At 40.2% G+C, this 23,962-nt stretch overlaps 1 protein-coding gene across 1 annotated transcript in view; it reads left to right on the top strand.

Annotated features, from left to right (window-relative positions):
* The window catches only part of NOX3 (NADPH oxidase 3), a 61,202-nt gene extending 38,655 nt beyond the window's left edge, over nt 1-22,547 (top strand). Inside the window, exons 11-14 of the mRNA XM_011952752.1 lie at nt 5,982-6,128; nt 10,112-10,236; nt 20,959-21,112; nt 22,341-22,547. Of these exons, the coding sequence (XP_011808142.1) occupies nt 5,982-6,128; nt 10,112-10,236; nt 20,959-21,085 (399 nt within the window). The 3' untranslated portion in view covers nt 21,086-21,112; nt 22,341-22,547. The remainder of the gene's footprint in view (nt 1-5,981; nt 6,129-10,111; nt 10,237-20,958; nt 21,113-22,340) is intronic.
* The last annotated feature ends 1,415 nt before the right edge of the window (nt 22,548-23,962 follow it).

Below are 23,962 nucleotides of genomic sequence, written 5' to 3'. Positions count from 1 at the left end.
CCTCCCCAATTTTGCTCCCTGAGAAACTCACCATTAAACAGTTGAATATGTCTCATTCCATTCCTTTTCCATGCATTTATATGCATATACCTATACACATTTATGCATAAATAGGGGTGTGTGTGTGTGTAGAAGGAAGAGGAAGTGCAATTTGTTTTGTTTTTCATTAAAGCATAACTTGGGGCACCTTCAGTGTCAATACCTGATGATCTATTTCATTTCGTTTGGTGTCTTTAGAGTATCCCATAGTATGGAATATATATCCATAGTATGGTAGGCCACAATGTATGGAATCATTCTGCTATTAAAGAATGTTTCAGGCCAGGTGTGGTGGCTCACACCTGTAATCCCAGCACTTTGGGAGACCAAGGCGGGCGAATCACCTGAGGCCAGAAGTTTAAGACCAGCCTGACCAACATGGCAATACCCCATCTCTACTAAAAATACAAAAATTAGCCAGACGTGGTGGCAGGTGCCTGTAATCCCAGCTACTCAGGAGGTTGAAGCATGAGAATTGCTTGAACCTGAGAGGCGGAGGTTGCAGTGAACGGAGATCATGCCACTGCACTCCAGTCCCAGGGGATAGAGCGAGACTGTCTCCCAAAGAAAAGAAAAGAATGTTTCAGTTGTTCAATGAGAATTATTAACTATAATTAGACCAAACCGAGGCCCAAAAGAAATCAGTCCTCAGCCACAGGGCAAAGTAGCAATATAGTCATGAAATAGTTAACATCGAGGATAATGACATTCAGAAAATGTCTTAAGGATGAAAAATGATTCACAAAGTCTGGTCTTGGCCTTATAATGGTTCACCAGAAAAACAATTTTATAATTGCATCACTTTAAACTAGAAGTTTTACACATTAGGCAGGCTTATCATTAAGAAAAAATATTTCTTATTTTATTTCTTCTTATTTGTTCTTGTATTAATCCAGGATTCCCTTAACAAAAACAAAATAAAAACTGGGACAACAAGAGTGATCATTTATTGAGTAGGTAATATATTTTCTAAACACCAGTCTTTATCTTTTCACGGAGAGAAATTCTCCTTTTGGAAAACGGTCCTGATTCTCCCTCTATGCAGAGTTTCTGTCATCCTGCTGGTTTCAAGCTTCTGTCTGTTCTGTTCTTTCATTTGCCGTGTGGGATACAGAGGCATGCTGCCCAGTAGGAGGCAGGTGGCACTGCAAGCCACTGCCCCTTCTCCTTGAGGAGGCAATGGTCAAGGTGGGCCCCTGGCTCCCTGTAAAATGCCTCTAGGCTGGTTTAGTACACACCGAACCTGGTGAGGGGCTTCCCCTTCATGGAGCACATCTTCATGATGAATGCTGAGATTCTGGTTCTGTCACTGGTGCCAGAGGTCAAGTTTGGCTTCCCTTCTCAGTGACCAGGAGTGATCAGTGGGAACACATGCCAAGCAAGGTGCATGTCCCTCTTTGCTCTATAATATATTGTCTTCATTCTTCATTCTCTAAGCTCCTCCAAATGACAAACAAGGATAGCAACAATAGCAGCAAACATCTTCTGAGCACTTACTGTGTCTGCCAGACGTTGCGTTAAATGCTTCAGTAAAACATATCCTTTCATCCTCACAATAAGCTCATGAGCTATTGTTCTGTGTTTATTGCCATTTTACATATGCAGTAATCTAGGTTCGAGTTAAGAAACTTGTGCCCAGTTGCACAAGTTATTTGCAACTTCTCCCTGCATGGTGAAGCCGGCAGCAGTCTACAACAGCGGATGGATCTCATAGGCTCACAACGTTGAGTTGTTGTACCATGCTACACTGTATCCTAAATCTGTATTCTTGTGTTCACTTTCCTTGTTTAGAGGGGTTCTGGGCCATAAATAAATACATAAGTAAATAACTTTTTTTCTGTTTCATCCTTTGGAAATTGACTTTGGATATAAAGACATACAGATTGTGTTTGTGAAAGGGCCCTCTGCCTGTGTTCATGGATATCTATTCAAGATATAGCACAAGCTTTGGAGATGCAATCGCCTAAAAGCATCCAACTTTGATTGGAGAGTCTGAGCTCTCGTAGTAACACAGACTGGTAGTGCTTCTCAATTCATTTTCCAAAACTGTTTATCAAAATTTAGCACAGTTGCATTTCCTACTGGCCCCAGACCTCTTTGACCTGGTCCCTGTGTGCTGCTGAAGAATTCTTAAAGAGAAGCCTAGGCTTGGGGAAAACATGAAAATGAGAAGAGACACACAGAGAACCCAGCCTTGTGACCGTCACTCAGACCCAAGCCCTTTGCAAATGGACATGGCTGAGTTTGGGCTGGTCGCTAGTGCTTGGAAACAATGTGACAGCTAAGGTCTGTGACAGGCCACATGCACACAGAACCCCTCAACCCCATGACACAGTCCCAGAGGGGTCTCCCAAAACATCTAGACATCCACTATATCTACAAGAATGTGGCTGGGCACGATGGTTCATGCTCGTAATCCCAGCACTTTGGGAGGCTGAGGTGGGTGGATCACTTGAGGTCAGGAGTTCGAGACCAGCATGGCCAACGTGGTGAAATCCCATCTCTACTAAAAAATACAAACTTAGTCGTGCATTGTGGCACATGTCTGTAATCCCAGCTACTTGGGAGACTGAGGCAGGAGAATCACTTGAACCCGGGAGGTGGAGGTTGCAGTGAGCCAAGATCCCGCCATTACATTCCAGTCTGGGCAACAGAGAGAGACTCCCTCTCAAAAAAAAAAAAAAAAAAGTGTGGGATGAGTCCTGTAAAAAAAAAATAATAATTTCATTACTATGAAAGTTCAGAACTTTTGTTATTTTACTGAGAATGACTTTCTATTTAATAAAATCTTTTAAAGTAAACTCAAGTATTTTTGGTCTCTGAGATCAGCTATGGAATTCTGAAAAGGCATGCTTTCTACAGGTAGCTGATTTCAGGGTTGTTTTATTTTTGGAGACTAAGGTGGAGTGAGCATTGAAAAGCACAGATCACAGAGTTGTAGCCTATTGTTTGGGATACTTGGTCTATCATTGACCAGGTCCTTTCTCATGGGCGAAATGCAGAGGTGGAACTCTTATGTCCCTTCCCAGTGAGAGTCCCCCACCATTAGAAAGATGAAAGAAAGTCAAAGTAAATACCTTTTGCTTCTGTTCAAAGTCGCTTTCTTTCTTTTTCTGCCTGAAACACTTCTACTGAGCCTATCCATTTTTCCTCCATAGCCTCTTACACCAAAGCGGCCCAGTGTCACTTACAAGTCAATTACGGAGGGAAAAACACACAAAGCCATTACAAGGAAGCAAAAAGTATAAAAGGCTTAATAAACCCTAAGAACACTGACACGCAGCTAGGCCACGAGAAAGTAAGGAAGGATTTCTATTTGAAAGGATAAAGTTTCATGTACGGAGGAAGCTAAGATGGGCATAGTTTTCAAGAAAGGATGACTGGGACTAGATTTGAAATTGGAGGATTTTTTTATAAAGCAAATGTTCTGGTTTATTATCCATCTATGAATCTGTTTTAAGCACGTTCCTTAAAAAGTGAGGAAGAGAGAAAATAAATCAATGGTATTTGCTCTATGCCCAGTGCCATACTCTGAGATGAAACAGACTACCGAGGCCAGGGAGGAGGGGGTCGTGCGTAGGTGAGCACCTTGTTAATTCGGCCAGTAGATTTTTCGTTTCCACCCAGAGCAAAGCAAGGCAAAGTGAGAGCTAAGGTTTTCAAAGAGTAATTTGGATTAGGCACTATACAAAGTGAAAAGAAAGCAGATAGCAGTATTCATCACCAACCTCGAATATAAAATCCGCCCCTAACTGGCCTCCTTTCCTCCTCCCTCACCCTCCAATCCCTGGTTCTGTTCTCAATACAGCAGCCAGAGAGATCCTGCCACCTGCGGTGAACCATGGAACTCCCCTGCTCGCCAACTCCCTGTGCTTTCCTGCCTCAGAGTGAAAGTCAACGATGGCCCCAAAGCCCTACAACGCCATGGCTCCCCCAGCCCGCCCCTCACCCATCTCCTTGCTCTCCCTGCCCTCTCTGGCCTCCAGCCACACTGGTCTCCAGGCTCTTCCTGGAAAGGTCTCACTCAGGACAACTTTCCCACCATCTGCAGAGCTCTTCCCCTAAGCATTTGACTCCCTCGCCTCTTCCAGGTCTTTGCTCCAATGTCCTCTTCTCATGAAGAGGGGACATGAATCTCCACGAATTGAGGGTTCATGTCCATCCATTACTGATTCAACAAATATGTAGTGAATGCCTCTTATGTCTCCAAACTGTTCTATGCCTTAGAACTATAAAAGTGAACACAAGAGGCCAAAAACAAGAAAGGGCTAAATGAGCCCCCGTTTGACCATTCGACTTAATATTGCAACACTTCCTAGTCCACCTGGGGTTTCTGCATGCACTTCTTACCATCTGACGTAGTCTATATTCTACTTCCATCTTCCTTCTCCTGCTAAGATGCAAACTCTAAGTGGACATCAATTTTTTTTTTTTTTTTTTTTTTTGGCCCTGTCTTGTTCACTTGTATAGTTCCAGAGCACAGAAAAGTCTGGACAGGTAGGAAGCATTCAATACATATTTGTTGAATCAGTGAACGAATGGATGAACCTGAGCCCCTTGCTCATGGGGATTCAGAGGGCGTCACCAAAGGGAATCCCCGCTTAGCTCTGCCTAGAGAGGCTGTGCACAGATCATCCCCAGGAAGAAAGAAGTGTCAGGAAAAGAAGGGCAACCCTCTCTCTTCCTGAGAAAAGAAGGTCTTTGTACTTAGAGACTGAGGGATTATTTGTCCCGAAATTAATATCTTAAGTCCCCTTGTGAACAGGAGCTGTCCAACAAATATGTAGGCCTAATTCTTGAAAGAAGAGGCCTTATTCTCAGCATCTTTTACTCTTACAAATAATTAATATTATAAAGTCCTGCCTAAACATGAAGCAAATAGACAAGATGTTTAGCTTTGAAATAAACTCTTTGATTTTTGTCTCATGAATTTGATCTATTAATTAAATCTCATTTATATCTCTGATTATATGATTGTGAGCTTACAAGCTGGCTGGCAGAGAGGGAGAGAAGAGAACACTGATCACCACATGAGGTATTTCCAGGTGGGGATTTACCAGGCAGCAGCCGGAATCAAGACCAGCCCTCATGCATATTGTTAAGCCGTAGAGATATCTCTTTGGGGAGAAGGCACAAGAGAGAGAGGTGTGGGCAGCAAGGGGTGGGAGTGTGAGAAAAATTGGGAGAATTAATAGATTTCTCTCCTGTGGTTTCTTCTAGATGCAATTATTTGAAACTCGAAGCACAAAAACTAAGCTTTTATTTTAGCAAACCTGAACTACTTCTTGTCACATGTCGTTTGCTTAACACCAAGAGTTAAAAAAATAATTCTTCCTAGACATAATTTCATTATAGCAGTTGACACACAGGCACAGCCACCACCCACCAGCTTTCTTGGACACTGATATGTTTCACTGAGAGGAAATTTCTGGCCTGTGTGACTTGATTCTGAAATTACCATAATCTCCACTCTCCAGAGGCCGTAGCTAGTGAAGTGGATTAGTGCCCAAGCCTTTGGGGTCTCTGGAGAACAAAGTTCAAATCCAGAGCTTAGGTCATAAGTAAAGATGAAGGGGTTGGTCTAACGGTTTATCCCCCTTTGGGAGCAGTGAAAGGCACAGCTAGTTATGATTATTAATCTTGTTCAGAAGCAGCACAGCCAGAAATGTGGTGAGTTGATCCTCATCCAGAGAAACTGGCACGGCCCACAGGCTCCTGACTCTCTGAATTCACTCTGGGCTTTTTCAAACACAATGTGAATTTTTTCAAAAGAAATCACAGTGTGACTGTTCACTGACAGGAAAAAAAAAAAAAAGAAAGCATGTTATTTTGCAGAAGTGCCCATTTGGGCTCAAGTAATTTGAGGGGGATAAAGTAGTCTGTGATTATCAGCACATATGAAAAGAGGGATATATCCGTTCACTTGCCTTCTCTCTTGACAGGTGTATTTCTACTGGATTTGCCGGGATGCAAGAGCTTTTGAGTGGTTTGCTGATCTCTTACTCTCACTGGAAACACGGATGAGTGAGCAGGGGAAAACTCACTTTCTGAGTTATCATATATTTCTTACTGGCTGGGATGAAAATCAGGTACTGATAAGACTCTGAGAATAAGCAATATTGCTTAACTCATCTAATAGCAATGAGGAACAATTTCAATAATGAGCTATGTAGCACTCTGATAGGATGACAGAATTATTTTTATGTTCTTAAAAAGGAAAGGAGAGTGAAATAAAATCAGATTAGCAAGAGTGATTCAAGTTGTAACAATCAAAGAACCAAAAAAAGAAGCTACAGTTAATTTGCTGAGGAATAGAAAGGGTCAGACAATGGAAGACAATCCAGAGGTTGGAAATCCCAAATAAATTTGCATTTGTCCCTTTAAAAGTGACATCAAATGAATAGTACTGATTGGCTGTATCATCTTGTTGAGTTCCTGACTGGTTCTAATTCTGTGCCTTGAGCTGTTCAGAGTTAAGCAAAAAAGATTCCTAGGTGTTTACATTCAACATTTTGTATTGTAAAGTATGTGAGCGTCTATAGAAAATAATTATTATGAATACATAATTTGTCCAGAGTTTGTTCTCTTAAGGTGTTCCTGGAAATTGTGTGCATATATGTTTATTTACCTAAGATCAAGATGATCTTTTGTTTTGGCAGGTGTTCTGCAGTATATTGTATTAATGAAACATTAAGATTGAATTTACCAAAAATAATGTATATCAAAATATTGACTATGATAGTATTTCAATGTTGAAACTCTTGAATGATAACTATTACATTGTAATTCATTTTAACTCCTCAAATATGGGAATTAACAATGAAGTGATTACTAGGTTACACAATATATATTCTAATCAGCAGCTATTATTGATATATACTTTTAAGGAAAGTGTATTTGAGCCTGGGAGATTGGCATTAATCACTGCATTTACAAGTGAATGCTCTGTGTATGTACATCACACATACACACACACACACACACACACATACACACACACTGGCCCTAAGGAACATCACTGTAATTTGACTCTGTACATCTGCAAATGAATAAGACTCTGCTAGAAATTCAGTAGCTTAATGAATTTTTATGGTCTTATTTGCAGTCCTTCTTAAATATTTAATCCTTTGGGATAATTTGAAATGTAGGTTTCTGGGGAACTAGGCTTGAAACATCTTAATGAATTATATAGTGTTAATTATGTTTTCCAAACAAACACTTTCCTTATTCAAGTGGGATTTTTGACTGATGAACGGTTTGGTGAAGTAGAGACAGCTTCTGTCTTCTGCTTTCAAGTACTGTGCCTGCTCTTCTACTTCTAAGGTGCACTGATCCCAGTGTGCATCTAGGTATTCCCTGCCAACTGGGAGCTATGGGAATGAGGTTCTCATAACCGAGAACTGAAGTTGATTTGGCGACAACACAATCCTGCCCCCTCCCATCTCTACTACTTCCAAGAATACGCTATAAAATATACATCTTTTTCTAAACACCAGTAAATTAAAATAGATGTCTTACATTTTTGCCATGACATGTTGAAAATTATTTCGACTCCCAAATTTCAGGCAGAAAAATCACTAATTTCAACATTTAAAGGAAAAATAATTGGTGCATTCTGTCAGGAAAGAATGAAGAGGCTGTTTTAGAAATACCCAATTGTTAAACTGAATTCAACAACCTCAAAGTGGCAAAATGACAAGAACAGAAGGGACAGATGGAAGAGGTATTATGAAGGGCAAATCAACAGAGTTTGGAGATTAATTGAACATTGGGCTGAGAAATATGGGACAAATATCATTCCAAATGTTTGAACATCAGTGATTGGCGGTACCACAAGCGTATGTAGGGAAGGCCCTTTTTGTGTGTGAAATGGTGCCCAAACTTCTCAGCAGGGACTTTAAGGCCCTTGCCAGCTTGACTCCGACTCACTAGTTGTGTCCCACTCCCATCAGTTTCCTCTGGCACCAGAGCCACCAAAGGATGCGTGTTCACCCATCACACTGTGCACGCTCACACACCCATGGCTTTGCTTGTTCTCTTCCCGCACCTGACATATCACTTAACACCCTCTGCCACTGTTCCCCACCTGTTTTTGCACAGAGTCCTATAGTCCAACTCTTTTCCAGCAGTAGCCCTGCCATCTGGGGTCAGACTTGCCTGCTCACAACTTTCTACAACCTGGATTTCTTTTTATCTTTATATCTTAGATTCAGAGGGTGTGTGTGCCCACTTGTGAGACGGGTATAGCACATACTGGTGGGGTTTGGGCTTTTAGCGTACCCATTACCCAAACAGTGGACGTCGTACCCAGTAGATTCTTTGTCAAAACTCACTCCCTTCTCGCCATCCCCCCTTTTTGGAGCCCCCAGTGCCTGTTTTTCCCATCTTTATGTCCATGTGTGCCCATTGATTAGCTGCTGCTAATAACTGAGAACACAGAGTATTTGGTTTTTTCGTTTCTGAGTTCACTTAGAATAATGGCCTCCAGCTCCATCCATGTTGCTGCAAAGAACATGATTTCATTCTTTTTATGGCTGCATAGTATTCCATAGTACGTATATAACACATTTTCTCTGTCCAGGCAACTGTTGATGGACACTTAGGTTAGTTCCATGATTTTGCTATTGTGAATACTGCTGTGATGAACATATGAATTCAGGTTTCTTTTATATATAATTGGCCTGGATTTCTGAGATCAACCTGCCATTGTCTCCTGACCTGTTGGGACACTTCCATTATTTTCAGCTGAACCTCCCTAGATTCAACTACTTTTTTAGACTGGAGAGAAAGTCAGCCAGGAAAGTCAGGCTTGCAGTGGGGACCTGGGGCATGAGTTGCACCCAGCAGGGTTGTTACCCAAACTGGTCAGGGTCAGGATGAGTCAGAGGGTGAGGACGAATAGAGCACCACATAGGGGTCTAAGGGATGAGCACTGGTGACACAGATCCCAGGAGGTGAGAAGCAAGGTAGCTACCAGAACGCAGAAGGTGCTAAAATAAATGACAGCAACTTAAAACATGATCATGATCAGGCGTGGTGGCTCATAGTGATAGCTAGACATAGCTCAAGTGTGATCCCAGCACTTTGGGATGCCGAGGCAGGTGGATCACCTGAGGTCAGGAGTTCGAGACCAGCTTGGCCAACATGGTGAAACTGTCTCTACCAAAAAAAAAAAAAATAGCCAGGTGTGGTGGCATGCACCTGTAGTCCCAGCTACTTGGGAGGCTGAGGCAGGAGAATCGCTTGAACTCAGGAGGCGGAGGTTGCAGTGAGCCGAGATCGCACCACTGCACTGCAGACTGGGCGACAAAGCAAGACTGTCTCAAAAAAAAACCAAAAACATACAAACAAACAAAAACAAACAAACAAAAAAACGATCACAAGGGATTACGCTGTGGGCTCTCACTTATTGACCACTAGCTACATGATGTCTGGATGGAGTCACTTAATTCCAAGGCAAATGATTGGGCACAGAGCTCCAGCCAAGCCGCCTGCTAGGCTCTGGCCACCATGTTCTGCCTGCCGGGCTCCACGGCCTCCCGGCACTTGAAACCGGACCATATACCTCACACCGTTTCAACGCACTAGGCAGGTCTGATTGTAAGATGCAGTTTCTTCCCAGACATTTCATAGCACTGTAATCTGGCAATGCCCTTCTCAACTCCCCAGGAGCCGATGTTAAGTGAAAGGGGATAGCAGGCAGAGATGAATTGTTGAAAAGTTTGGCAGGAAAAGAAGGAAGTCATTTAGTGCTTGCTTTTTCTTAACCACATTTACTATATTACTTTCATCCTTTTAAAGGAAAATATTCTTTCTAGGTTAACGTTATTGCACACCTACTATGTATAAAGAGGCACTTAGTTCCGACGAGGCCTGATTCAGACTTAAATGAGATATGATGCTTGCCCTAAAGTACACCATTGGTGACATCTGCAAATAGTGATAAGCATTGCCAGCCCTGTAAACATATTTTAATTAAATCTACAAATGAACATGATTACTTTATTCTTTATTGATAGAAGGCTTATATATTTTTTTCTAAATGCCATCTAATGCCACAAATTTACTTTAGGCTGTTCACATAGCTTTACACTGGGATGAAAATACTGATGTGATCACAGGCTTAAAACAGAAGACCTTCTATGGGAGACCCAACTGGAACAACGAGTTCAAGCAGATCGCCTACAGTCACCCCAGGTGAGGCAAGATCTTGCCCCTCTCCCTGCTGGGCTCTTCTCTGGAGAAATGCAAAGGTTGCTGGAGTGAAAAGTTAATCTGCAGGACTGTGCATCTCCATTAGAGACAAAACATCTACCTTAGAAAAGGTGGTCAATGCTATATTTCAGGGGCCACAAGCCTCTGCTGAACTGGCTTTTACAACCTCTGACAGTTATTGATTATGTTGAAATTTTTCACATTTAACCTCAATTTAAAGATGGTATTTCTTCAACTGTATATGCTTTCAAGACATCTTTGGTGGATACAGTTAATCTCTAATTACCCAACTGGAGAATTCACTCCTGTCCAACTGTACACTATCTAGCATGTCTAGCAAAAGCAGAAAGAAAATGTTAGAAGACAAAGCAGGGATTTCGGGTGGTGGTTAAGGACCCAGCATCTGGCTGTAAATCCTGGCTCTGCCTTTACCACTGGTTGACCTTGGACAGGTTACCTACCCTGGTACTGACTCCGTCTCCGCCTCTGCAAACTGCAGATAATAATAGTGCTTTCCTCCTAAGAGTCTGCAAGGATAAAATTAATGAATGCATGTAAGAGGCTTAAAACAGTGCTTTGTATGGAGTACACAAGAAGCACTAGCTGCTACCACTGCTATTATCATTTCCATTATTACTATTATTATTATTATCATTATATAACGAATTTCAATATAGAGAAGCAAGAGTACTTGTTCTGGGGTCACAAAACTGAAGTGAAACCTGCACTTCCTGATTCTAGAAGTTACTGGCTGTGTGACCTTGGATGAGGCAGTTTATTTGAGCTTTTGCACCCCATTGAAAAATATGAATGATAACATCCATTCACAGTGTTGTTTTCATAATGTAAATATACTTGTAGTATGGAGCACTAATGCAAACAGTTATCATTGTTGTGATGTCTCCTCAGTCAGTCTTTGCTTTGAACCTTCATTGTCTATGGCTCTTAAAAGTCAGCATGTCCTAATATTGTCTTCATTAAAGAACAGTTTCCATATTTGAGGAAAGATCTGAAGGCAGTGAAGGAGTGTGCCATGTGGGCAACTGGAGCATGTATCAAGACCCTGAGGCAGGAGACATCATTCCTGGCATGATCCTGGAACAGAGGAGGTGAGAGGGAGAGCAGCAAGAGCCAGACTGTAGGAGAAGTCACAAAGACAGCTGCGAGTCATCGTACGACTTTCGATTTTATTCACAGAGGGGAAGGCACTTACAGGTTTGAGCAGTAGAGTGGCATGGGATCACGCTGCAAGAGAAGGGAACGTGAGGGGCCTGGGACAGAGGTGGAGAGGCCAGAGAGGATCAGCAGTGTGGTGGTTTGGATTAGGGAGCTGCAGAGAAGGTCATGAGAAATTGTTAGACTCTGGAGTTTTTTGCAGGTTGAGCTGAACTGACTATGGATGGGATGTGAGGTATGACTCAAGCTATTCAATAGAATGGAGTCCCCACTTACCATTTGGCAATGACATTAAGAGGAGCAGCTGGTTGGCAGACATGGGGTATCAGGAGTTCAGTTTTTGACATGTTTAGCTTATGATGCCTGTCATACATCCATGTGGAGTTATGGAGTGGGCAGATGAATATAAGAAGCAAACGTTCAGGGGAGAAGTTCAGCCAGAGGTGTGAGCACATGGACTGTTTGGAGCCATGAAACTGGATAAAATGATCAGACGGGCAGATACAGATGGACAAGAGTTCCAAGAACTGCACTGTTAGAGGGTCAGGAAATAGACTATTGACAGGTCACAGAGTTTAATATGTGACACTCATATCTGCCTTAATAATCATGCCCCTTGGGTCTTCTATACACTGACCTTCTTTCCATCCGCTTTCTCTGTATTGCACCAGTAAGAATACATTAAAGCCTACCAGGGTTCCTCTGACTGCTTCCATATCTCCAGCGATTTTTCCATTGTCTTGCATCTTTCAAAGCCTCAGTCCTTGCATTTCTGCCTCGTGGGCTTCCTGCAGAGACAGCGTGCTTCATTAAACTCTTGGTACTTCCTTCGTATTTGTTCTGCTTCACAGAGTACTTCTCTGGTGAATATTATTTATCTTTTGGTGATTTTTGGCTGCTCCTTTTTTACATTTTTTTCACACTCTCTCTTTGCCAGAAAGATGCCATTTTCTTTTTTATTGGTTGTCATGGAATTTGTTAGACTCCCTGGACCAGCTATTTGAAAGTTGTTAACGAGGAGGGAGATGTGGAAGGAATGATCAGGTAGCCGTCCAAGATTCATAACCATCTGATTCCAGTCGCCTTCTTCCCTGTGAAGTCACTCAGACCTCAACTGCCCTGTGCTCTGTGAGGCCCCTGCCAGACCTCTCTGCACCCTGCACCCAGCAACCTGTAGAGAAGCAGGAGTGTTTACACCCAGGGAAGAGAAGGTTTGAAGGCCTGCTTGTGGGGATTACTCCTGACCCGCATTGAGCCCAAGAGTACAGGCTTTCCAGCAGGAGACCTCAAGAAAAGCATGACTTCAAGCATACAGTTGGGGAGGCAGGGAGTGGACCAGCTGCGCAACCTTGCAATCTTGCTCTTGCCCCATGGGGCTCATTCTGATGCTCCATAAGCTGTGGCAGTGGCCTTGGAGACTTTTCCAGGTGCCACTTCCTGATACCTCCTTTCTCCATTTTGCTTCTTGCCCTGACCTCAGGTGACATATGGCCTAGAATCCAGTTCTGGTTCTACCTTCTCTCCAAATGCATGCTTCCAACCCATCTGGGCTTCTGCAGCCACAGAATCCGGTTCCTCTGAGCTCCTGCTCCACACCCAACCCTGGCTCCCGGGCCCCCAGCGCTTCTGAGTCTAAATCACCACCCCCGCCTCACACCCACCCAGAGCAGAGACAAGATCATTTCATCTGCCATTTCCTTGAAAAGATTATAGGTAGAAACTAACAAAATATTACAAGCTGATATGAGAAAACTTGGGGGTTTTTGTTGCTATTTTCTCTGTTAGGGAAAAAATATATATATATTCATTGATAAATGTTTTACATTCGGTTTTCAGTCATCATGGAATAAATGTTCTCACTTCACAGGCTTTGACATGGACATCTATATCTTGGTTTTCAATTCTTCTAGATAGTCTCAGTCTTTATTAGGAGTGTCCCTTTTTGACATCTCACATGGGGTTTATTTATGTATTTATTTATTTTTACACACAAAGCTTGCAGTCCAAGCTTTGTGTTTAAAACCCCAAGGTTTTAAAGGCCTTGGGGAAGGCCTTTAAAACCAAACTATTTAATTATCTCTCTTCCCTCCAAAAGGCATGAGCCAGGAACACGGAGCATCAGGAGACAAAGGATAAAACTGGGCTTGCACAAACTCTGCCCAGAAAATTATGTTACTCAGTGCTGAGAAGTGGGCCTGTCCAATTTTTTGCAGGGAGTAAAGAGTAACCAGTTTTAAGGTAGAAAAACTATATTACCATCACTTTCCCTGTTGCTAGTACCTTTCTAGAAGCCATAATCAAAGTTAAGTGCAGAAACGTACTTAATGCTCAGCTATATTTCGCAGCACAGTAGCTATGCAAACTCTCTCTCCTTAATGGATGACTTCGTCTCTTCCAGAGTAGACGAGGCCCCCAAGGTTTGGAATCACTGAATCAAACCTCTACAGCATACTTCCTAGTCCCAAATTTTTTGATATCATATTTGTAATAGCCATAGACTCTAGAACATGGTAACTTGTTATATAGCTTCAAACATCCATGTCATTAATCTTAGACACATGAAGGCAAAGTCAATCATTTTATCCCTGGAATGCCAGATCCCTGGGAAAAGACAAGCCTTTAGTCAAAAGCTTAGCACCACCCTTTCAAAAGACTTTTAAAATGACCTCCTTAAAATAATTTTGTTTTCTGCTGTGTAAAAGGAGATTTATGTTTAATGAAGCTTTTAATGAAGAAATCTCGGAAAGAGAATGCCAATAAAATCTAATTTCTAAACAAGAAAATCTAATATTGAGAAGTATTTCAATATCCTGGCCTTTGTCCAGATATAAATGAAACACACAATCCAATTACTGTTCTGCACAAAGGACAAAGTAACATTAATTTTCCTCAGGATGGTTATTAAAGAGATAAACAGTATGTTTTCCCCTTATTATGTCAAGGATATGTTTGTTCCCAAGCCTGCTTGGCTACTCTTACAAGACAGTTCTGTCCTGTCGTTAGCTCATATCTTTTGGCAAAGATGGGTCAGAAGAAATTCGTGGATTTGTTAGTGGCCTCAGAAAGGGTTCTTTGTTCTTGAGGGCCTTTGAAGTAGGCTCTCAACCATTTCTATTCATCAGCGCGAAGCCGAGGATTCTCCGGACTCACTCTTTCAAAACTATTTACCTGTTCACTCAAAGCTGGAGTTTGTTCTTGTTCTAAGAAGGAGTTAAAAGAATAAAGTGAAGAGGGGCAAAAAGATTTTTTATAGAACATGAAAAACAGCACCAAAAATAAAGCTTGAAGGGAAGCAGATCAAAGAGAGTAGTACAAGCTATAAAGGAACCAGAAAATTGCAAAAATAACAGTAATAGAGAAACAAATTGATGGGCATCAAAATGAATACAAATAAGGAAGAGAGAAGAAAAATTAAAAATAGATCAAAGACTGACAGTAGAAAATAGAAAAGTGTGTTCTATTGTTTTTATTTGTTATTAATTTTGGTAATTATATTAGCTATATTACAAAAACACAAGTATAGTTTTGAAAGACAATCAACAAATATTAAGTGGATGCATTATAAGCCTTTTATTAATATATTCAAATTCACATATGTGAAAATTGTATCTTATTTCGGTTAGACAAAGCACAGAAAAGTACTACAAAACAAAAACATTAAAAATTATTCTCCCAATTGAAATATAGTAGGCTAATTATATACATTGACATCTATGTCTTACTAGAGAAAGATATCTTTTTCAAAAATGGAAACTGTATTGCATTTTTTGTAAACATTGTCAATACGTTCCCAAGCTTTAGGTAAATGTTCAGAAAATCAGGAAAATATTTCCAAGAAGGTAGACAGAATGAAAATAAAAATACCCTTGTCACATCTAGTTACTTTTTTGATAAACACACATTGTACAGATACTTAGCTTTCTGAATTTGTGGATCAGTTGTTTTAAATTAATTGAATAAAATGACTTTCCATAGGCCTTAAATCTTCAATCTTACACTTCAGATAATATTTATAGTTTTCTACTTTCGACTTATCTGCTAGTAACTTCACCAGGCCTTTTAGGTGTAAATTTGATGTAATTAGTTACCATAAAACTTTAAAGGTTTGGTCATTTTTTTTTTTTTTTTTGTAACTTCAGTAGAAGTGTTTCTTTTAACTCTGAAGAAAAAAACAAAAAATAGAAGAGTACTACCATTTGTTAGAACAGTTTAACCCAACCTAACGATGAAGAAAGATGTCAACTTACCATATGATTGGGGGCTTCTAATCCATATTGCAAGAATGTATTTTAGACCACCCATTGTTTTCAGAAACGTGAAAATACCTTTATACTAAATTGAGTAAATGTGTCCATCTGGATCCACATTTGCTTGTGTACGCACCCTTCAATTCTCATTTGTATGCGCATATGTGCAAAATGTTTTAAAATGATATTTTTGACAAATTAGCATTCTGATTATAGCATACAGGGCCCTTTATCTAACAGGATATCTTAAACATTCATTATATGACTAAAATGTTCAGAATACTCAAAGAAATAGACTTAAATGGAAATACAACACATGATAAATTATAGCTTCATGGGAAAAATAAAGACACTATAAACTTATGATGAGGAAATTGTCAGCATATTCCCATAGTTCCCTCCCATGAGAGGGCATCAATCTCTCTGGTTAGAGCCAAGTGAAGACTCAATGAAAATTGCTGAAATTACTCCATTTGTGGTAGGGGGAATTGGAGAGATGGGTGAGTACACGGTGGATTTATCATTATGCTGCAAAGCTTCTTCGATGGTACTACCTATCTATCAAATTATTAGTTTGGCAAAATATTTGGTTACTTATGCACGAAGGCATATATATGTTAGCGTTTTATTGGGGTGGGGGAGGGTTGGCAAAATGGCTCTACCATTCCCTGGGATCGGATGCTACAAGTCAGCTGCTTTCATTTTTCTTCCCCATTTGACCATAAGCTTCTCAAGGTCTTACAGCTACAAGCAACTTTATCTATGCACCTCAGAGCCCAGCAAAATGGCCAGTATGTGCAAGTGGCAGCACCATGAGACCAATGAGGGAGCTGGGACAAGACTCCGAACAGCACAGTTCTGGCTGCCAAAGAAAACAGAGCCTGTGGAGCGTGGGCAGGAGGAGAATCACCACAGTGAGCCTGGTTAGGGACATCTGCAGCAACTCATGAGCAACTGAGTAATTAGGACACAGAGAAAAGTAATGTCATAGGCTGCTACAAATTAACTGGGAGATAGGTTAAAAAAAAAAAAAAAAAAACAAGATCACGCCACTGCACTCCAATGTGAGGGACAGCAAGACTCCATCTCAAAAAAAAAAAAAAAAAAAAAAAAGCTGGCCAGCACAATTATCATCTGTGGTTCTGAAAAAAGAAGGTGTTGTACAAAATATAATTATGTGATGAATCATTTGGAGGCATTTCTAATGAAAAACACTCACTAGAAAGGATTAACCAGAAGTTGTGTCCATTGTCTGATACAGAGTTTGTCGCTCTCATCTTCTTTCTAAGCCTCCATAAATCCACGGGAAGCTTCTGTTTATTGATTTTATTTGCAGAATGCACTCAGGGTATAAAGTAATTTGATTTTTTTTAAATGGGGTTTAGGGTCTGCCCCTACAGGGTTATAACTTACCAAGCATAAAAGCCAACACATAAAAACAAACATACAATTTAAGGAGAGAAGGGCTCACGGCAGCAGAACCTGGGAATTCAGCAAGGTGGTAGGATTACTCCTGGGCACACCCACAAGCCCATTTATCTGCGGGGCTGAAATCTCCTGGTGGGTGATATTTTGGATGCCTTTCATGCATGGCATCACTGAACTGTTTTTGAAAAATGCACCAACCCCACAGAGAAGAGCACAACAGTTATTTAGCAGACAGAGAGGGAAAGGAGAATTTTCTTTATTGTTTATCGGAGCTAAAAATAATACTGTGAATGTTAGCCATCTTTGCAGCTTGTGTAAAATTTGTCCTTTTCTCATCAAAGTCAGCAGCCCAGACTGATCAATGCCGTTAATGTTGTCCCTGATCCAGCTCCCCCATGCATGTACAAGCTCATGCAGACTGTAAACTGAAGAATAGCACCTTGTGTGTTTATACTTCTTTTGCAGAGAATCTCTTTTTAATTCCAAGCGATTGTGGGTAATTAAATTTTATAGAAGAATTTTTCTTTACCAACCCCATTAGGGTTCTGTTGCACTTGTCTGTTGCCTCATAAAAGAAAAAAAAAGGGAAGCTGCCACATCTGTCCCTTAACTACTTTGCGTGGATTCTCTGCCCTGTGATTCGCAGTATGCATTTGTGACAAGAAATTCTCCATACTTGGAGTCATAAATGCCGAGAAGAGTAAGCCAGGCAAGCAGAAGAATGCTGTATGTGGGAACAGTGATTCACAGAGAGCCAGTGAAGGGCTGACCTTTCCACCTTAGCAGAAAGTAGATAATAAACAGCCTTTGTGAAACTTTTTGGTGATTACATCACCATGGCAGTTATGGCCCCTGAGTAAAGTATGGACTTAGCTGTGCAGTGTGATAGCCACAACTTCAAAAGAGGCAGGGGAGCTGTGAACTGCTGAGGACACCAGTAGAACACCGGGCAGCAGCAATCAGAATCCTTTGAAATGGAGTCTTAAAGGCAGAGCATCAAAGGGCACCATCAGGTTTGCAGTTACTGTCGCTGCAAACGAAAGGGCAGTCTTAGCCTGTTGGAGTGGGCCAGTGGGCAATCTCTTTGGTGACATCTACACTAATGGAAAAATATCACCACCCATAACAGCATCTTTGAAAATAGATGCAAGGATACCTCTGGGCATCAGACACAAAGCAAAGCTGTGACTCCTCACTGGGAAGGGTCTCACCTGACCCATCTACCATTCAAAATGTTTCAGTCCAGAGCTCAAAAATCTAGTGCTGATCTCAGTAAGTCCACATACTCACCTCTGTGTTAACACCCCGCACCACATCTTCTGTTCAGCTTCACGGAACAGGCAGACACCAATAGTTATCACATGGGAAAATAACATTAGGAAGCTAGCAGTTCCTGAGAGCGCACCGTGTGCCAGGCACAGGACCAGCGGCCAGACCTGCAGTGTCTTGCTTAATCCTCACAGAGATTCTAGGAGCTAGATTCTATAATTCTCCCCATTTTATAGATGAGAAACTGGGGGCTTTCTGAAGGTAATTAACATGCCCAGAGTTACCCAGCAGCAAAGTGGTGGAGCCAAGAGCACTCTTAACCATTGCCTTTTATTTCCATAAACACCTCAAAATGTCTTCATTAAGCCATAAACTCATACTTTTCCATGGGAAACATTTTCTGAAAAATTACTTTCTCAAATTTAGCCATGGGAATGGTTTCTTTGAAAGCAGTACTGCTACATTTTAAACATATTGTCATTTGTAAATTAAGCCATTGATAAATTCATTTGAAGCTGGAGTTTGAAATGCAGTGGAACCATCAATTTCTACTGTGGATGTGATGGTCCTGGAACACACAATTAAAATGCGGCTATGATACATGGTAGAGAACCAGGTTAACATATAAGCTAAGAAAAAATAGGCTATATGGACACTTTTCAGCAAGATCCATGTCTGAAGAAACAGAGATGGTATAGTGAGCTGGTCCTGAAGCCCAAAGAATGTCTTGATGACAGCATTTCTCAAAGTGTGGCTCACAGGGCGATCTGCCTCAACATCACCCGAGATCCTTACTAAACATGCATTCCTTGACTTCAAGCCTAGGAATCTACATTTTAACAATCTGCCTAGATGATTTTATGCACAGCAAAGCTTGAGAAGTTTTGATCTACACTAGAGTAACCAATTCAGCTTATGCTAGAGGTTGGAAAAAATGCTACAAAGAATAGTAATATTCAACACAAGAGAAAAAAGACACAGTCTCTGAAAATCTCTAGAGACTGATGCACCCCAGCTTCCAAAAACAACTTTGAACCCCTGCATGGATGTGGTGTTTACATATAAACTAAGTCGCAAGGCATTTGAGCAGCTCTGGGATACTCACTATATGCAGGAAGTATCTCTTTGACACAGTTTTCTGAAATGTCAAGATTAGAGGCGACAATGTTTGGGTGATTGTATTATCAGCAATGTCACGATTAGAGATGACAGTGTTTGGGTGACTGTATTCTCAGCAATGTCACGATTAGATATGACAATATTTGGGTGACTGTCTTATCAGCAATGTCAAGATTAGAGAGGACAATGTTTGGGTGACTGTATTATCAGCAATGTCAAGATTAGAGATGGCAGTGTTTGCGTGACTGTATTCTCAGCAATGTCAAGATTAGAGACGACAATGTTTGGGTGACCGTCTTATCAGCAATGTCAAGATTAGAGACAATATTTGGATGACTGTTATCAGCAATGTCAAGATTAGAGACAACAATGTTTGGGTGACTGTCTTAGCAATGTCAAGATTAGAGATGACAGTGTTTGGGTGACCATCTTATCAGCAATGTCAAGATTAGAGATGACAGTGTGTGGGTGACTGTATTATCAGCAATGTCAAGATTAGAGATGACAGTGTTTGGGTGACTGTATTATCAGCAATGTCAAGATTAGAGATGACAGTGTTTGGGTGACTGTCTTATCAGCAATGTCAAGATTAGAGATGACAATGTTTGGGTGACTGTACTATCAGCAATGTCAAGATTAGAGATGACAGTGTTTGGGTGACTGTCTTATCAGCAATGTCAAGATTAGAGATGACAATGTTTGGGTGACTGTGTTATCAGCAATGCCTTTTTCTTTTCCAGCTCTCCCTTCTGGACTTCTTTGAAAATTAAAATAATTCCAACAGGAGAAATTAATTAAATTGCTATTACTGTAGCATAAATTTTATTATCTATAAAAAGGCAGGGCTGAACAGGATATTAGTAATAACTAACCTTTTTAAAACCCTTTTGAATGTATTATCTCATCTTGCTTTTGATAAAACATACAAAGTAGTCCTTATCTTTTACAGATGCAGAAACTGAGGTATAGTGACTTGCCCAAGACCACGCAGATACTACTCAGCAAAGCCATTTAGCCACTCATTCAGCAAATGTGTGTTGATTGTCCACTGTATGCACTGTTCCAGGTGCTAGAATAAAACAGATCAAGTTTATGTTCTCAGGAAGTTTACATCTGGTCACGTATCCAAGAAGGCATGAATCAAGGTCACCTGGCCAAAAAGCCTGGTCTATCAAAATCCCTCTGTATCAAAACCCCTCAACAGTCTCATGGCCGCTTTCATGCCTCAGTCTTCTCGGCTCCACCTCCCTGATTAGTTCAGGGGAGGATACTGAGAACCTGGGAGAGAGCACGGTGCTGAAAGTAGGTAGAAAAAAAAAAATCTAAGAAAAAAGGACATGGAGGGAGAAAAATACATAAGTAACCTCACAGTCACAACCACTTCACTAATCTTATCATTGTCTTGGCTTCTGGCTGGCCTTGCCTCCAGGTGACATTTTCTTTCCTTTTCTTACCCCTACTGCAGCAGCAGCATTGGCGTGTTCTTCTGTGGACCTAAAGCTCTCTCAAAGACCCTTCAAAAGATGTGCCGCTTGTATTCATCAGCTGACCCCAGAGGTGTTCATTTCTATTACAACAAGGAGAGCTTCTAGACTTTGGAGGTCAAAACCAGGCATTGTGTAAGTGGCTGCAATCATATAGGTCAGGGATTGGGAAATTCTTCCCACAAGAGGCCAAATAGTAATCATTTGAGGCTCTGTGGACTGTATGGTCCCACTCTCAACTCCTGAACTCTGCCATTGTAAAGTGCCAACATTGCCACAAACAATAATGTCAATGAATGGGTATAGTTGTGTTCCAATAATATTTTACTGATGGACACTGAAGTCACGTTTCATATAATTTTCTTGTATCATGAAATTTTTACATATTGTAAAAGTCGCTTTTCGCACATTGACCATCCACATAGTCAGGGGGTGGGCTGGATTTGGCCTGTGGGCCAGAGCTTGCTGACCCCTGGCATAGGCTGTCTTTCCCAAACTTGTTTCCATGCCCAACGTTACATCCAACATGGAGACTTATGCTGCTGCTTGGCTTGAAGTTTCCTTTAGAAATCATTTCAAATTTTCATTTCCCTGATGGCAGAGACAACCAACTTATATCCAAACCTGATCTTTTCTGCTTTAAACTTAAGCTCCTTTTGTGCTTTTGTTCATCCTCTGTAGACCACAGAAATCACCAATGGAGGTTATCTTTCATAAAAGTCCTTTAATACTTGAAAATGATAATCAAATCATCCTTTTCCTATCCCTTTTCTTGTCCAAACAATACTAAATTCTTAACCTTTTGGCCTAGGATATATATCAAGCCTTTCCTTCACCTTATTGCTCTTATTCAAATTCACTTCCATTTCTTCATATCCTTTTAAAATGCATTGAGAAGCATGACTAGTATTGAGCAGAAGAGGGACTTTCTCAGAGCTTATATGCCATATATTTACAAATAAATTCTATGTTTTCTTTTCTTCCTTCTTTCTGCCTTCCTTCCTTTCCTTCCTCCTTTCATATTTCTTTCTCTTTTAACAAATGCTTTTTATTCTACCACATTTTGGTCTGTGGTCTTCTTAACACTTACACTCCTACTCAACTTCTGCCCCACAAAATAACTGAAATTGTTTCTTTAATTCCCATTGTGCCAGTCTTTCTATACTATGCAGCTATTTTACTCCCAAGATGTTTGCAAAGTATTCCTTACATCTTATAATTCTTGCTATTAATATTGATTAATTTTTTAGAATTTTTCTAATATTTCAAGATTGTTTTGAAGTTTAGCCCCAGACACTAATACTGGTATGTAGTTTGTAATATCTACATATTTCACTGATAATATCTCAAATCTTTTGTTTAGGTTTTCAATTAAGTTATTGACTCCAAAGAACTCCACCAGGAATTCCTGTGACGGCCTGTTGATATGAGCTCCCAGTTGGGAACTGGTGAACAATAATTAACTACTGCAAACAGTATACCATACCATACTTCGTTAGCTTATAAATAACATGTCATATACAACAGCACAAAAACTTTTACTGAAATTAAAATATATTATGTTTCTCAAAGGCTTCTTATCTTTGTGGACTGTCATTCTGCCATAAAAGAGAATTAAATTGATCTGGCATGATGTGTTTTGACAAAGGCAGCCTCTTAAGCTCTTCTAAGTATTTCTAAATTATAAATTGATCACTTCTTTTACTTTATCCTCAGATTTTTATGTTGACCTGATGCTTTCTATGATATTAATATTGATTTTATAAGTTAGGAATATTCCATTCATGTCTAAAAAAATTATTTCTACTATCTCTGCATTGGAATTTCTCAGTAACTTGAGGTATTACTTGATGCATATAATTCAAACTCTCCTAATTTGAATAGAACCAATCTTTCTGTGTAATTATTTCCCCATTTGAGTTTAGTTCAGCCTTTGCAACCAAAAATTTCTATAGTCAAATCTAATCTTTACCTTAGTCATGTTTAATTATTACTTTTCTTTCTCTGTCTACTTGAAAATAAAAGTACTTTTCTTGGTCATCTAATTTTGTCTAGTAAATTAGAATATACCTGCCTTTAAACACAGATTTTGCCACTTTTTTTAATCTCCGGGGATGCTGGTTGCACCCCCTTTTGTGTTTTGACCTTTATACTACTTCCCTGCAAACTATGTAGAATCAAACCTATCCAGACACAAGAAAATACAAAAGTCAATAGGTTTCTTTAATGCAGCAATGACCAAATAGAAAATGTGGAATTTAAAGTTGAAATCGTCTCTCCAAAACAGAAACAAAAATCTGGCAAACTTGTAAGTTCATTTAACAAGAATTATACAACACAATTTGATAAATAAACATGCAATTTATAGGCAGACATTTTAAATGGATAGAAATAGCACGTTTCTAAATAGGAATATTAAACATACTAAAGTTACAAATTTGTCCCAAATTAATTAATGGTCAAGTGAAATTCCAGTCAAATTTTAAATTCTCTTTAGATTTTTTGGAAGGGTAAATATCCTAAAGTTTATCTAGAAGAATATATGAGAAAGAGAGGTGCCAAAAAATGTGGAAAAGAAAAGAAGAAGAAAAGAGAGGAGAGAAAGAAGAGAAAACAAAAAGAACAGAAAGGAAAAGAAAGGAAGCAAGGCGGGTGGGGGGTGGGGAGGGTGAGGAAGGAAAATTTCAAAGCCGGAAGCATCATTGTTAAATAAAAGACCTTAAAGCAACCAGAGAGGAAAAGGTCAATTACCTGCAAATAAACAGAAGTACATCTGGCAGCTGCCTTCTCAAAAGCATCCACAGAAAACAGATGATAATGAAATAGTATCTTCAAAGTGCTGGGGGACCATAACTATCCATTGAGAATTTTGTCCGTAGTGAAATTATTATTCAAAGGTGAAGGCAAAATGTAGATATCTCCAAACAAAAGAAAACTGAAATGTAACTACCTCACCAAAATAATGACAAAAAGATATATTTGGCC

Source organism: Colobus angolensis, unplaced genomic scaffold (assembly GCF_000951035.1).
Source record: "Colobus angolensis palliatus isolate OR3802 unplaced genomic scaffold, Cang.pa_1.0 Scaffold35, whole genome shotgun sequence".
Lineage (NCBI taxonomy): Eukaryota > Metazoa > Chordata > Mammalia > Primates > Cercopithecidae > Colobus > Colobus angolensis.
This window is presented reverse-complemented; position numbering and strand designations above follow the sequence as displayed.